General features: G+C 40.2%; 1 protein-coding gene across 1 annotated transcript in view; it reads right to left on the reverse strand.

The window, feature by feature from the left end:
- Positions 1-8,725: 8,725 nt before the first annotated feature.
- Positions 8,726-15,954, reverse strand: part of LOC145446196 (structural maintenance of chromosomes protein 2-like) — a 36,082-nt gene continuing 28,853 nt past the window's right edge. The window contains exons 17-20 of the mRNA XM_080324434.1: positions 15,420-15,661; positions 12,611-12,815; positions 12,258-12,491; positions 8,726-9,151 (exon numbers count right to left, since the gene is read on the reverse strand). Of these exons, the coding sequence (XP_080180560.1) occupies positions 8,894-9,151; positions 12,258-12,491; positions 12,611-12,815; positions 15,420-15,661 (939 nt within the window). The 3' untranslated portion in view covers positions 8,726-8,893. The remainder of the gene's footprint in view (positions 9,152-12,257; positions 12,492-12,610; positions 12,816-15,419; positions 15,662-15,954) is intronic.

Below are 15,954 nucleotides of genomic sequence, written 5' to 3' on the forward strand. Positions count from 1 at the left end.
AATTTTATCTTCACTACTTCTGCAACGCCCTCCTTATGAAGCCCAATGCATCAATTGTGGAATCCTGTAGACGGGACCGGAAATAAAATAGGGAGGGTCGATTTTTTTCGATTTAAGTATCAGCCGTGATCAATTACGCATGCACGCACGCACATGTTTTGAACATTCGAGGTCATTCAGTTTCGCGATGCCACTCTTTAATCTCTAATCCGCATACACTTAACGGCATATTGTCTCCAAGCCATCGAGAGATGGTAGCCAACACATGCTAGGCCCGAGACGCGATAGCTAGGCCAGCAATGATATATTTCGTACCAGGCCTATCGTAGATGCGATTGTGTAGGCCAGCGATAATATCGTGCGCACCAAGCACATGCAGATGCGATTGTGCAGGCCAACAGTGGTGTATAGCAGAGTTTGATCAATTGTAATTTGTAATTGAGCTGAATGTACTTATTACATTTTTTCATGTAATTGTAATTGTAATTGAAGCATTTCTATTCTATGTAATTGTAATTGTAATTGTAATTTGATCAAAATTTTGCTAAATTACAATCTTAATTACATTTTCATGGAAACCTGACAATCACAACATAAAATAATCATTTAATCAATCATTTATTCGTCGCACCAGTGGAAATCCGGTACGAACCAGGATGGCGACGAGGGGCCTTATGGCCTTAGTAAACAGTCACCACATGTATAATAATTAGCCTATTTACATCGGTGCTCTATGCGTGCTGCGTTATAACTAGATAATTCAGTCACGCTAAACTGTTTCCCATACTTCAGTAGCAAAAGAAAACTTTGTGAATTACAATTTAGGCTAAACCAGTGGTTCTCAAACTGGGGGCGTGCCCCCTTGGGCGGCGTGAAAGCATCTGAACGGGGCGCGACGCTCCAGTGAACTGAAATTTTTTCCGCGCTTGGCCTGATTCACCTCCGTTTTATGGGTATTGCTCGTGTATGGTCTGAATTTCGTCATCAACAGTCATAACCTTTCACACCATCAAACTATATGTAAGGATTGCTAACTTTCTGGTTTCATTGTGTGCTATGAAGATAAGGGGGGCACGAAATATTCACTGTCATATAGGGGGGCGTGTCTAAAAAAGTTAGAGAACCAGTGGGCTAAGCTAAATCTTAATATTTCAAAAATGGATGAACAGCAAATAAACTCTTCTGAAACCTGTGCTGAACCATTTCCTACGCCACGGTCAAAGTTTTTTTTAATCTCTGACCAGTACCGAGGCTTGCTGTAACAATAGCGAAAAAAAATTCAAGTTTCCAACCAAGGCTTCATCAAACTTGATCACGCATTTGTAGAGATGTTATCCCAATCTTACCTCCAATCTTGGCCAAATTTACTGGGGTCGGAAACTTTTCGCACCCTAATGTTCATCCAATGCAATCCAACAGTTTCCGAGCAAGTGAAAATGTAAATGCGAACCAAAATATTGTAATTCTTAGTTATCAGGAGGTTCTTTCCTTTTGCACTTATTTTAATTTTACGCACCTTATCGGTATCATCCTTATCGCTGACGCCTTACCAATTATATTTCATTATCCTGACTCAGCTCTGAGTAGCCTAATCGTTTGATTACATTTCATTGACTGTCATGTAGCCTATTCGCTGTTAGTCGCTCAAACCTTTGGTTCTCAACAGTTGCTTGAAACATTTTTCTGTGCTTGTAATTTTCAGTACTGATGATTAGGAATAGTTCGAATACGTTCACGTTTTTTTTTTTTAATTTAAGGGTATTCTACATATCAGGAATGAAACATGAATAGCTTGAGATTGCTGCTAAGTACGTCGCTGCGGTTGTCAAAGAACACCTATTTACTGAATCAATTACCTGTTTAAAAGTAATTGTAATTGTAATTATAATTGTAATAAATACATGTTTAACAGTAATTGTAGTTGTAATTTGATATTTTTAGCATTGAGTAATTGTAATGTAATTGAAACATGCAAGGAAGTAATTGTAATTGTAATTGTAATTGAATTAAAATATTGTAATTTATCCAACTCTGGTGTATAGTGTGCACAGGGCCTATTGCAAATGCGTTTCTTCAAGCCAGCGAAACTAGGCTTGTTGACGGCGCGATAAATTAGACCGGCGGCGATTGCCGAGCGCGCGGCAATCGATTTCCCGAACATCTCAGCGGAAGATCGCGTCGCGTTACATTCTCCGTTCACCGTGCAACAAACGAATCTCGGTATATGGCAACACGCTCCTCGCTAATTGGCCTCGCGCAACACTGATAATACGACTTATTGCAACTTCCTAAGAAGTGTAAAACGCATTAGCAACTATACTCTTTTAACCAGTTAACCGGCAGAATTATATCCGGATATCATTTAAAAAAAACCTGCTGTTAATCGGTTAACCGGTTTACCGTTATCCGGATAATCCAACCCTTTGGTACCAAACCCCATGAAGAAAATGCGCATGACATAATAATGGTTAGGTTAGATTGTATTTGTATCCGCCCAACACGCTCACGCAGTGTTCAATACGATAAACAAGAGACAATGCGCTGTAATGAGCAGATATGAGGATGAAGAAACGACCAGTTGCGGTTTCTTGATCAGGCATCCACCTCGACCTCGTACCCGTCAGTTTTTTCGACATTAATCCCTATTCGTCAATCTTTTATTTAGTCTATCTTCGTCGCTCTTGTCTTTCCTTTCGGTCTCCACCAGGTCTTTTTCTGGGCCTTTTTGTCGCCGTAAGACCAGCGACACGGGGGACGAGTAGCCCAGAGTAACCTCCGACTGGGGATTTCAACTCGGACGCCTGCGTAAGTGGCACCGACGTTCAGCATTACTCTATATTTCCTGCGATATATAGAAATAGGCATTTCGGTGTCGGCCATTACGCCACGACACACCAAGACATAAGAAGTTTAGGCCTTCATATAGGCCTACCCTAGGTTACCCTATCAGAAGGCTATTGGCGATTTGGCGATTAAAATGAATTTTCCCAGTAGAATCTTTTTCCTCAGACGGTCATTCTATTTATGTGAGTCCTGAAGTTTTAGCAGTTATGAAGCGATACTGCATCGTGATTTCTCTAATTTAAAAACACACTAATTACACTGGTCGACATGATTTTCGCTTTCTGGCCAAAATGACGACTATTAAGTCAATTTTCGTAGGCTGATTAAGAATATGAAGTCGCTTTTTTTCTCTCACGTCAAGATTTTTTATAATCTGAGATTTAAAATTTTGCATTTCAGTGCTAAAACCAGCCTGTTCTGAGACGCATTCATTGCTGTTGGGTCATAGCTATAACCATTGTGACGTCATGCGAGGTGGTCGAAGTACTTACCATAGGTACTCAAGCAAAAGTAGAAGTAACGGCGTCAATTTCTACTCGAGTAGAAGTAAACGTAACTTCTTATAAGTATGTACAAAGTAAGTACTCTAGGCCTAGTTTATGATATCAGTATCAATTTATTAATATTTTCTTCCTTTCAAAACATCACAAGATTGCGATACAATGAAAGGATAGGAAGGCGTCGAAACGACTTGGAGTAGTCTTTGAAATCAGACACCCACCTGGGCCTAGGCGATGTAAAGAAGAGGTATGCATAGCACGCTGAATGAAAAATAAAGCGACATTGAAAACAACAATCTTTAGCATTTGGTGTGCCAATGATTTGGGAGAGAGTCACGAGGGTACGGAAAAGACTGGTACTTGTGTTCATGTGAGCTTTTTTTGGATTCAATGTCAAAAATCAGCATAAAATTCAATATCCAATTTGACTTGCGCAATACGACCGATTCCTCATGGGCCAGATGTCACAATTCCATTGCCTGCAAAATTTTTACCAACACTTGATTAAGATTGTGTATCGCTGAAAAGTCTTTGTCTGGGGAATGTTCTCAGCATGAGTGTGATGGTGATCAGCAGCTATATAAAGTTGAATCAAACTGAACTAAATAACTTTTTCATAAATTTGAATTTGCCAAATGAATCTACTCTTATTGTAGGTTCTAGATTAAAAGCCAAACATATACTTGTCACTGCTGCCACTTTTGCTTGGTATATGCACCGTGATAGTGAATGCATACGCTTATTTGCCTCCAAACCCTATTATTTCGATGTTGAAGGTCTCGTTGAAACATTGGGAACTGTGAATTGCGCCTCCCTATTTAGGCTATGCATCAAGCCTAAAAGCTGTTTTGTCGCACAACACAAATCAAAGTGCTTCTATCCCCGTAGTATAGCTGGTAGCCTACAACTGGCATCAAGGGATCTTACGAGAATATGAAACATTTGATTTCAAATTTGGAATGTAGTACTCAAACGTGTAACGTTCCCGTTGATTTTGAACTCATAAATATGCTACTGTCTAGGATTACAATGTATCCTTGTTTTACGTGTGAATGGGACAGTAGAAATCATTGAATTAAACGTAAGTGGCCGATAAGGGAGTATCTTACACCAGACTTTAAAATGTTTCAAAGCCTGCTCTTATCGAAAGATCTGATCTCATAAAAAAATTTTTAAAGGCTCTGATCAAAGAGAGTGCACGTCCTAAATACATTCACGAAAGGTTTCCTCACTTGAGTTAATACGATAGAGTGTGTATTTGTTGGACCTCAAATCAGAACACTCACCAAAACTCTATATTTCTCATTAGGAATGCGGATTTGGAAAAAAAAATACATGACTCTCTTTCATTGAAGTTGCATCTAAATTTTTTGTAAATAGTAAGGATTCTGATTATTTGGAGGGTTTAATTTAAGATAATAAAACCTCAAATCCAACAAAGTAAGTTGAGAGCTTTGTAGGGTTTGTTTCGTATCATATACGGCCCTAAACGGGCATAAGCGCCCTTAATACAGCCGTTTTTTAGTAAAATTTTTATTCGATTTTTGCGAAAAATTGTGACGTGATGAGAGAATTCTGACGGCCAAATTCGGAATCAGCATCGTCAAATTAGGTAAACCCAATTAATCGTTCTAAAAAAGCAAAAACAAGTTGAAAAATGTCCACCAGTGTTAGGTTATCAACAATTTTGCAAATTTAGAGGTTTCGCGAACCTGCTGAAAATGGTTCGCAGACCCCCGGTTGAGAAACACTGCCATACATGATGTCCAAGTAGCAACGCAGTCCGAAGATACCTTAGACACGATGCCTGATTGACACAACACAGTCCGAACATACCCCAGACATGGTGTACGAGGGGTAACACAGTCAGATCGCATCCAAGACATAACGTCCTAGTGTCGAAACTAGGTTTGCCTTTAAAAAATGGTTGTTTAAAACACTTTGTTGGAAACATGTTTTAAACAGTGTTTTAAACAAAGGCCTTTTTGAATTTTTTTTAAAGTTGTATAATTTTTCCCTAATTGTGTCAATGCTTTCCAAAATACATGTTGTATGAACCTACGGACGATTACCACCCGGTATAGCCGACGTATAGGATATGACCCTCGAAATAGTCGGTTCAACAGCTATAGTACGTAAATATAGATCATTGGTACAGAATGACTGTTCTGATGATGATGACCGACGACCGTAAAAACGCTACATGACGATGTAGTCCTGGTTAAAGATATTTTTGGTCCGTGACAGGGATTGGAAGCCTATTTTGTCAAATGAGCTATATTTACCCTATATTTTCAATTGTCAATGCCAAGTCACGATGACGCCACAATTGAATATTCGTGACGTCACGGCGTAAAAAAACACACACAAAAAAACAGTAAAATCATGTTTTAGACAAGCCTTGTTTTAAACATGCTTGTTTCTAATTAATTATTGTTTTAAATCCAACCCTCACGCGACACAGTCTGAACATATATCACAGACATAATAATAATATAATATTGTTGGATTATATGTTTCATCTCAACAAGTCACACACGATGCCGTCTGGGATCGGGTGAGGAGCAGCGCAAACCGCAAGCGTATTGACCATTGTTGCGTAAGCGATTGAGCATACACTACACACTCTCACTCTCGCGCGCTGCTCAGGCGGCATAGTTGCGTCATAATACCAAACTCCGTTGCAATCCAACATTCGAGGCTGATGTCGGGGGGTTGCAGCACCACGAGCAGAATAAAATTCATATTTTCGTAATCAGTATCGCACTGGCTTTCGTTTGATACCCGTTCTATAAAATTTCGCGCTCGGCAAGCCGGTCAAAAATTACCGTCAAATTGCCTTTAGCCAAATGGAAAGTGTAACGTAGGCTAATTCCACTGATCCGTGTGATTTGCTGGTGTCCACACCATATAGGACACTATGGTTACAGATATTAGGCACAATGATTCAAGAGAGAGACAGAGAGAGAGAGAGAGAGGAAAGGATGAGAGAGAGAGAGAGAGAGGGAGATAGGGGAGGTCGATATTTTCATTCAACTGTTGCTAGTGGTACAGAAAATACGCATGCACACTGCACAGTGCACAGTATTCGGTATCAGATAGGAATTATCGATACGAGGTCAATCAGTCTCATTACAGCCGCGTCAAACAGGTAGGCTACCTGGTACACTTGTCTCTACACAGTCTGGCTCTGCTCTAATCTGAATCCAATATTAATTCTGATGATTCAAGTCGAGTAGTGATAAATGAATCTTCGACTGCTGAAATTACACCCTTCTTTTTGCCATTACTTTATTAACGAGGATTAACGTTTCGATATTATTTTCCACTCTGGAAGCCCTTGAAACCTTGATCGTTCGTATCGGTACTAGCCAGAGAGAGAGAGAGAGAGAGAGAGATGGTATTCTTTTTCGCCTGCACCATCGAGATGCTTTGACGACGGAGTTGCGATACGGCCCCATGAGGTCATCTAGTCTGCGCCCCCGTTTTTTTCTCCATGCTATCCGTGATTGCTGAGCGCCTAGCAGGATAGCTGCGGATACCAATTTTCGAGTCTTTGGTATGACCCGGCCGGGGATCGAACCCACGACCTACCGCTCGAGAAGCCGGACGCCTAACCATTACACTATCTCGCTCGGATGGAGTTTTTCGTTGATGATCCTCGGATTATCCACCAATCAAGGATAATCCGAGAAATATCAACGAAAAACTCCAATAACTTCACTTCTACTAGTTGGAATTGAGTCAAATTTGTTTTGCATCGTCTCTGAAAGCAGCTCAACAATTTCATGGGGTTGGCAGAAAAATTTGAAATTTTTTTTTTTTAATTTTCCTGTTTAAATTAAAAAAATTAATTGGATCTGCCGAGCCCTATACTTGTTAGAATCGAACCAAATATGGTGTGCAGCGTTTTTTAGGGTAACCTGACAATTTGATAACTGAGCGACTGGAATACAGAAAAATAAGTTATTTTTGAACAGCTTAAGTGTACAGTAGAAAAATGATCACGGGCAGCTTTTCGAGTTGTCATTTTAAACTTCCCTAGAAAACATAAAAGCCCTGATTACAAAACACATGTCAAAGAGCTGCTTGGAAGCTTTCAATCCCTTGGAGCTCTGATGTCTGTGAAAATGCAATTTCTGACTTCTCATTAGGATTACCTTCCAGTCAACTGTGGTGATTACTGCGAATGACAAGGAGAGAGATTCCACCAATACTTTCGCCAGATGGAAGAAGGGTATCCAGGATACAGGGACTTAACCATGTTTGCAGATTACTGTTGGTGCTTCAAGAGAGATCCACATAACTACACATACGGAAGAAAATCTTTGAAGCGACATTTATTGCCAGCATAAATAATTTACATCACATATTGGTATTGTATTTATCGTCGGAATATCAGTATCAGTATCTGTTTATTTATCATCATATGTTCTGCATAAAGCTTTCTTTGTTAAGCTATTTTGAATACTTCGTTTTCATTTCACTCATTTATTTCGTGTTCATTTCACTCATCGATGTTGACGAGGATCTCGCATTTAAACTCATGAGTTAGTATTGATAGACTTACATCTTGCCATATTTACTCATTTATAACCGCTGGGTGGCGACTGAATCTAAGACCTTCCGGTACCCCGTCGTCTCCCAATCCATACCAATTTACATGTTGTGTTTGTTGGTGAGATGAATAAAAGCATACTGACTGACTGACTGTTTACGTGTTTATAGTTTAACATATTAACTTTATACCTTCTTCTGTTAGGTTGAGCGCCATTGAACAAAATTATGCTTTCTTGGTTAGTTGTAAGCGCCTTTATTTCAACTGTCTTTTTATATTTTAGTAGTATCTAAAACGGCTGTCATTGCAAAAACCTTGAATCCAAATAAAAATACCATCTTGCAAAAGTTTACAACATGTATGACCAGTGACGTTACCACAGAACTTGATTTCTTTCTGCATAATATTGACCAAAGCTAGCATAATTGAATATGTGATGGAGAAAAAACTTGACCTGATTGAAGAAAACTGGTTGCATTTATGAGTTCAGCGTAAAAAAAATGATTCAAAAACAGTTAAAACATCTTTGACCTTTGAAAAATACTTTTCAAACGCAGCACAGTGTTATTTTTCATTCTGAGTGCATGCCTCCTCTTTACATCGCCAAGGCCAAGATCGGTGTCTGATTTAAAAAGCTAAAAAAGTTTCGCCACATTCCTATCTTTTCATTGTACGCAGTCTTGTGGTGTTTTGATCTGATAAAATTGCTCACGATAATCTGAACTGAGAGTATTTCATGATTGACGAAATCTCTCTCATTCTCCCGGCCCATCTCGCTGCTCATTTCAGTCACAAACCTCGACAATACTCGATACATCACGACTTCGGTGTAGATTGAACAATTTTTTCTATACCCATAAAAAACGCAATATTCGACGTTCACCCACTCGAAAACATCATGACAGCAACGTAATTATGTCGAAATAAAAACGTCCCAAAGTATCGCCAAAGCTCTGTGCCTCATAAAAAAATTACTTTCAAGCTGCTCATGCTAGACCTTGGCCCTTTTCCGATTGGTGCCACCTGATTTGGCAGGAGCGTTCACCGGGGCCAGAGGGTCTCTGTTCGAAATCTGGGTGTACCGCGTAACGGTCGACACCCCGTCCACGAATTTGGTGCGGAAGAGTACGTTTGCGTTCTTGAACATGCCGTCTTTGAGAGAGACGACGACGAATTGCGACTTCTTGAAATGTTCGCGCAGCATGCGGCCGATGTTTTGCGTGTGCGATAAATCCAGCGCGGCGTCGACCTACGGAGTAAGAAACGGATTTTGTTGACAATATTTATACTGGTTGCGCTCAGAAGAGTATTGTTGATATGGTCACCGGTGAATTCAGTAGTTGATAAATTTGGCATTTGAAATGTAACAACTATTGAAAGTGATGCGTAATTGTTATACGCGGCACTTTGTGAAATCAGCATGTTGCATTCAGCACTCAACATTGGTATATGTATTCGTGTTAGAGGTTGGGAATCAGGTTAGGGGTAGTCTAGACATTCTAAAGCAGTGATTCCCAGCCGCGGCTCCAAGCTAGCCTTCTTGTGGCTCTGATTGACGTCGTAATATGTCACAAAAATATAACGGACCTTTGTTGTTTGTTTTACGAATAGTAATAGTCAATTTTTGTAAATGAATACTAAAATAACGGATTAAAGCCGCCCTAGGTCGCTTATGTAAACAGGGAAAGGGAATTCTTGCAGACTATAGCGTCAAACACATGGATGAATACACGTCAGGTAAGGACATATTTGAGTTCTGCTGTTCACAGATCTTGAGGGATCGTCTCTGTGAAGAGTGAATTTCGACACAATTTTACCAACATCAAAATAATGACTCATAGTCAAGTATAAATTGCATTAAGTCCAATATTACTTGGCGTACAATTTCCCTCAAACTTGTGCATCAAGTGCAGAAATGTATGAAGAGCTATCACATAACGACATATGCTGCAGTAATGATATTTTCAGTTTATTTCAATGCATAGGACTCGCCAATCTGAGTTTATCAATTCGAAAATAACCCACATAGAATCTATAGATGTCTCTGTGTATGCTTTTGAATTAGCTGGACGATCCAGAGATAGGCTAGCTGCCTTTAAATCAGTGGTTCTCGACCGCCGGTCCGCGACGACTTTCCTGCCAGTCCGCGAGGTATATTACGATTTTACACCCTTAATTTCAAGACGCAATATGTTGATGACTTGTCTTTTGATAAAATAAATATAACATCAAATTCTAAACTGATTCAGAACTTCGTGAGGTAACATTAGGGCGGGAAACATTCGATTTGACTTGAAGTTCAAGACATGTCATTTGATGACATGCGAGCGACAAGTACGAGTTTACTCGCTAAACCGGTCAGTTTGCGCGATCATTCATTTTCAGTTCAATCATTTTGTGCATGATCGTAGCCTAACTTGGGCACTCGAAACCCCCCACTTGGAGAGGTGCCGAGATTGATGGGGGCCCGAAATCGCAAATGAACATAAATGATAGAGCATTTTTTGAAACGTTTTCACGATTTAGTGCAGCTAAATTTCATGCTTATTGGGAGTACTCTTTTACTAGAAATAGGCATTTCGGCGTCAGCCATCACCGCGCCACGACACACCAACACATAGTGCAGTTCAGGCTATCATGGAACTCCGAAAGATGTGCCAAAAATTTGGCAGCGAGAAAACCTGGGCCGAAAAGGACGAAGCTTTGTTGACCGAAAACTGATATATATATATGTCTAATTGTCCCTAGGCGCTTAAATGTCTAGCGCCGAATCTCGCAGTCTTGGCAATCTGTACCCCACAAGACAAATGCGATCCCACGGAGAAAAATAATTTGCCAGTGAAGAAATATCAATTTGGAATCGCGTGCGGCTTTTAGTTTAACACGCTTCAGCGATTTCAATATCTATTCACTATATAACAGACAGTAGGTCACGAAATAATGACACGCAGCGAAGTAATTATTTCAACAGGCCCGCCCGAATATGTTATTTTTAATTATTTTTACGTGCCCTAAATTTTCAAAGACGACACTTCACTCAGCTCTACCGGAAAATCTGACAATTCTGAGAGGATAAAAAATTTATAGCAATATATATGCAATTACCAATATTTTTGACCGATTCGGCCATGAATGCTCGAATATTTCTAACTTGAAACAATAACTTCATATTGCTAATTTATTCGCTAAAAGCTTTTTGACTGACTCTCATCAGTAGCGAACGTCAGTAAGAGGGTGAATCAAATTCGAAATGTAGAAATATTTTGCCTGTGTATACATTTCGAATTTGATTCACCCTATTACTGACCTTCGCTACTGATGAGAGTCAGTCGAAAAGCTTCTAGCGAATAAATTAACAATATGAAGTTATTGTTTCGCGTTATTCTGAAGTTCTGTACCACAAATGGCTTGCTCGAATATTTTTGCAATTGACCCGATTAAACTACATAAACTCTCTGCTTACATCCGAGTAGAATGAATGTACCTACGAGTACTAGTGAAAACATCCATCTGACCGTGGGGTCTGGGGGCGAAGCTCCCAGAAGTTTGACTTATCGCCGTGTGGGGCCCAATACCAACATGTTTGGAGGTGGGCTGACAAAGTGCTTATTCGGCCAGGATTTTTTGGATGGCCGGTATAGCTGCTGTCAGGTGTTTTCATGCGGCGCATTGTATTCGTAGTAGCCAGAGTAGCCTGCGTCTGGTGGTACTGGCCAATGACCACGTAGCACGACAAGGTGCTCGGTTCGACTCCCGAAACGCTTCTTCTCTCGATATTGTCGAAGAGAAAAATATTATTGGTATTGGCGTGGTCGGTTAACTTAAACTCACGGCCTTCGGCGAGACAGACTGTTTGCAAACGACTCTCGGCGGTATCACTTTTATCTCGACAAGGCAATTTGACCTCGACTCAACAAATCTCACTACCTTAAAATCACATGGATGCCATCATGATCATAACTAGCTACGGTCAAAAGCCTCTAAATGTCACTCTCTGGCACCATATACTTGCAAAAAACGGTTCCATACTTTACATTTGGGGTTAATTTCAATTTTTTAAAGTCCACCGGTCCGCCAAATATTTTTTGAAATTTTACCGGTCCGCGGGGCGAAAAAGGTTGAGAACCACTGCTTTAAATTATTGTTATAAATGTGGTGCCATATGTACTCTGGAGTTTGATATGCGACTCCGACATCCAAAAACGTTAGGCACCACTGTTTTAAAGTATTTGAAAATTCGACATCGGATTTCTATCCACCACATTCAGACATAGTATTGATGAGCAAAGATAACAAGCGAGGTCTGGTGTGGATGTACGCATCAGTTTGTACAGAATGAAAAAATTCCCACTCACCTCGTCCAAGATATAAATCGGCGCAGGTTTCAAAAGCAGCATCGCCAAGATCAGAGAGAGAGCTAGAAGTGACCTTTGACCTCCGCTGAGTTCGCTCAGATTGTCCTTCCAAACGTCGCCAAAGCCGACACGAAACTCGAGCCCTTCCAGAACGCTCAGGCCTTCCTGAGGGCTCAGCTTTGCGGTCGCTCCAGGCAAAAGGGTGGAGAATATGTTGCCAAAGTCTTTATTGACCTGGTACATGAGATAGTGATTGATTTCGGATAGTAAATCACTACAGCTGGGCACAATAATTTGATTACTCGAATCTGAATCGAGTATGTCACTATCTTTCATAACGATCCACAACTGACCTGCTCATACGCCTTTGTGACGGCTTCATTTTTCTTCTCGTCCAGATCCTTTATCGTTTCCAGGATCTTCAACTTGTCGTTCTCGATGATCTGCTTCTTTTTCATCAGCTCATTGCAGTTCTCCTCCACCTTTCCGAGAAGACTCATCGCCCGCATGTTGACCGACTTGCTCAAATTCTCTTTCGTCTCTTTCAGCTTGGAAAGTCTGAGTTTGAAGGAGAGATCGAATGAGGCTACTCGGAGATATCTTCAGCAAGGAGGTACTCAACTGGGTCCATTGTTACTTCAACACATTAGGAAGTATGATAACTCAATTTTCAAGTCTTACGAAGTGGTTTAAATAGATTTGAATCACTTTCTTTTAGGAAATTACTAGGATAACCAGGCGATACAGACCGTTAATGACACTAACGGATCATTTGGTTTAGATCGTAGCACCGCATACATCTATTGCCATTGGTCATTCCGTGTGTTGGTTAGAAGCAGTTTTTAACTTTCATTAGTTTAGGCATGCTTCGAAAATTCCAACTCTTACTTGTAACTGAACAAAATCCACACCATTGCTCCTACTCCCACTCAAGTATCAAGTACAATAGCTAATCCTTCTACATCTGGTCACTCATCACATATCATCAATTTGTGAACATTGATAGGTGAGTTCAAAAGCACATTTGCCGCTACCAAATTGAAAGATGACGCTGCTCACTCGGAATGAATAGGATCATGTCTACATCAGAAATAAGATGACTTCGAAATCTGATTCACAAACATTCGAATTTGGTGTCAGATTATCCTATTCTTACAGCATAGTGGGGTGGTGAACCAATTTCACTTCCAGTTAAAAACATTCCGATCGCCACCTTAACGTACGCCCTCGCAATATTCCTAATTTTCAGAAGCAAAACTATTTTCAATGTTGCTTCGTCATTCAATTCCAGATTTTACGGGACTCAAAGTTCCCAGTAGGCCCAGATTCTACTTTAATTTGCGAAATATTTCTTTACTGTAATTCTAATTCCGATCTAGTTTATGAGCTGTTTCTAGGCTCCGATTTTAATTCTAATCTAATTTCTAGTTTTTCTGAAAATGCTACAAGTGAACTGTACAGTCTAAAACAGGGGTTCTCAGCCCTTTCTATGCCGCGGCCCATTTTCCGGTTTAAAAATGTGCTGTGGCCCACCTGATATCTTGGAGTCAAAAACCTGTTTAATTCGTGGTCATGGACAGCGCCGATATGCCTATTCCTCTAAAATATGCGCATTTTTCTCTAACTGATGATATTTAAATCTCGATCTCCCGGAATATGAAATCGCGCGTAGCGCGAAAAAAATTTCAAGTTGAATAAATATCCTTCAACAAACGACTAACGAAATGATCTTGGGCCCCTTCGAGCTCCCCCAATTGGGGATGTGGGTGCGGCAGTTACGGCCTTGGTAGATCATAAGCTAAAACTCCTAAGTCGATTATAATTTTCGTCCGCTGCTCCATTCGCGTCGCGAAACACAATGATTAGATCCCCGCACTGTGCAATTGGGTCCTTAATGATACTATTGTGGGGAATATTATAATCATTCTGGGCCGGCATCGCACAATTCATTGGTGAATGGGGTACTACAGAGAAGTGGAGAAAGATTTTTCAATATGCCTGATGTAGCCTACTTTGTACGTCTTGCACCAAAACAACTGAAGTTGCGATGTCAGAACATTCAATCCAATGATACAATCAATTCCCGTGACTCTTTCAGCATGTACAATGATTTCCAGGCCGGACATTTTAAACCGACTTCAACGATTAATGCGCTCCGATAAATCCTCAATCCTTTAAGATTCGTTGTTGCGGTGGTGCAGTACACCTCCTCCAGAAGTTGCTAATAATTTACAATTATGGCTATGTTGAGCTTGCAATAATACGGCCTGCCGAAGTACGGTAAATCTGTACATCAATTGCACTTCATTGCGAGTTCATTGCATACCCCTTTCAACGGCATACGACATATGACTCTGCCGGAATATTTGGTTACTTCAGCATTCTTTTCCAGTTATTATACGCTTGAAATTATTTTAGTTGCTGTTAGCCGTAGGTTGTCATAGCCAGTAGAAAAAGCCACCGTTTCTCCCTAACGTTTTCGATCTGTAGGCTACATGCTGACTTCATGCGTGCCACTATACGTCTAATCAGAGTCGGACGAAAATCTTTATGTAACCTACGTATAATTAGATAATACGAATATATTTTTAGCGAATAACATAAGAAATATAACTAAACTTACATTAATTCTGAAATTTTCTAAATAGCTCTGTGGCCCACCTCAAAATGATACGTGGCCCACCAGTGGGCCATGGCCCACCCTTTGAGAACCCCTGGTCTAAAACGAGTCCTGCTTGCTGTACAGACATTGTTTGTTCTCATGGTTTGATATGAGCTGGATTGATTCAATTGCCAAATTGCTCCGAATTCAGTAATTCTAATCTAATTCGAAAAAAATAACTGTCGCAAAACAAACTACAATTTTAATCCTATTTCAATTAGGAATCACCTGTATCGCTATGGATCTAATTCTAATCAAATTTTGAAGAGCTGAAAATTATCAAGTTGTCTCTTGTATGACGTGGGCTGGTACACAATGCTGCGACGAATAACTAATAAATATTAACAGCAATTCGAAATCTTCTCGAGTTTGTTCAAATCTTATTGCTAGTAATAAATAGTGTGAATGAAACAATCCAAAATTATCATCGACAGTAGCACAAACCAACTAGAACGTTTACAATGTCAATCGAGCTTATGAAAAGAAGACGGTAAACTAACCTCTTTGACATGTCTTTGGGATTGTTGGCTTCGAAATCAAAAAGCGAATCGGGCTTGCCGAAGAGATGCCTCTCGTGCTGTATCCAATCGTTCTCCTCCAGAAGTTGCTTGATTTTGTTGGCGGCCTCCGAGCTCTCCCTGGTGTGTTTGCTGATGGCGTACAACTGCTCTTTCAAATCGAGGTCCATGGCGTTGACCTTCTGCTGGATCCCCGACATCTCGGTGACTTTCTCTTGGATATCCTGTGATGCAGAGGCTGGTAATGTTTGTCAGCACTTTCAGGCTATAAATCGCCGAAACCTATATCGTACAGCAGGGGTTCTCAAGCGCCAGTCCATGTTAACTTTCCTGCTGGTTTTGTCAAATATATTACCATTTTATATCTCAATTGCAAAATGCAAGAAGTTAGACAGCCGTCCATTATTCAAAGAAATGAAACTGAATATTATATCAATGAATTGAATTCAAAATTTGGAATGTATTTACTGAATTGTGCTATAATAAGGGAGTCGACCGAGCACTAAGCATATGGCAC

This window comes from Botryllus schlosseri, chromosome 9, assembly GCF_051294905.1.
Source record: "Botryllus schlosseri isolate E-star chromosome 9, Bs_hap1, whole genome shotgun sequence".
NCBI lineage: Eukaryota > Metazoa > Chordata > Ascidiacea > Stolidobranchia > Styelidae > Botryllus > Botryllus schlosseri.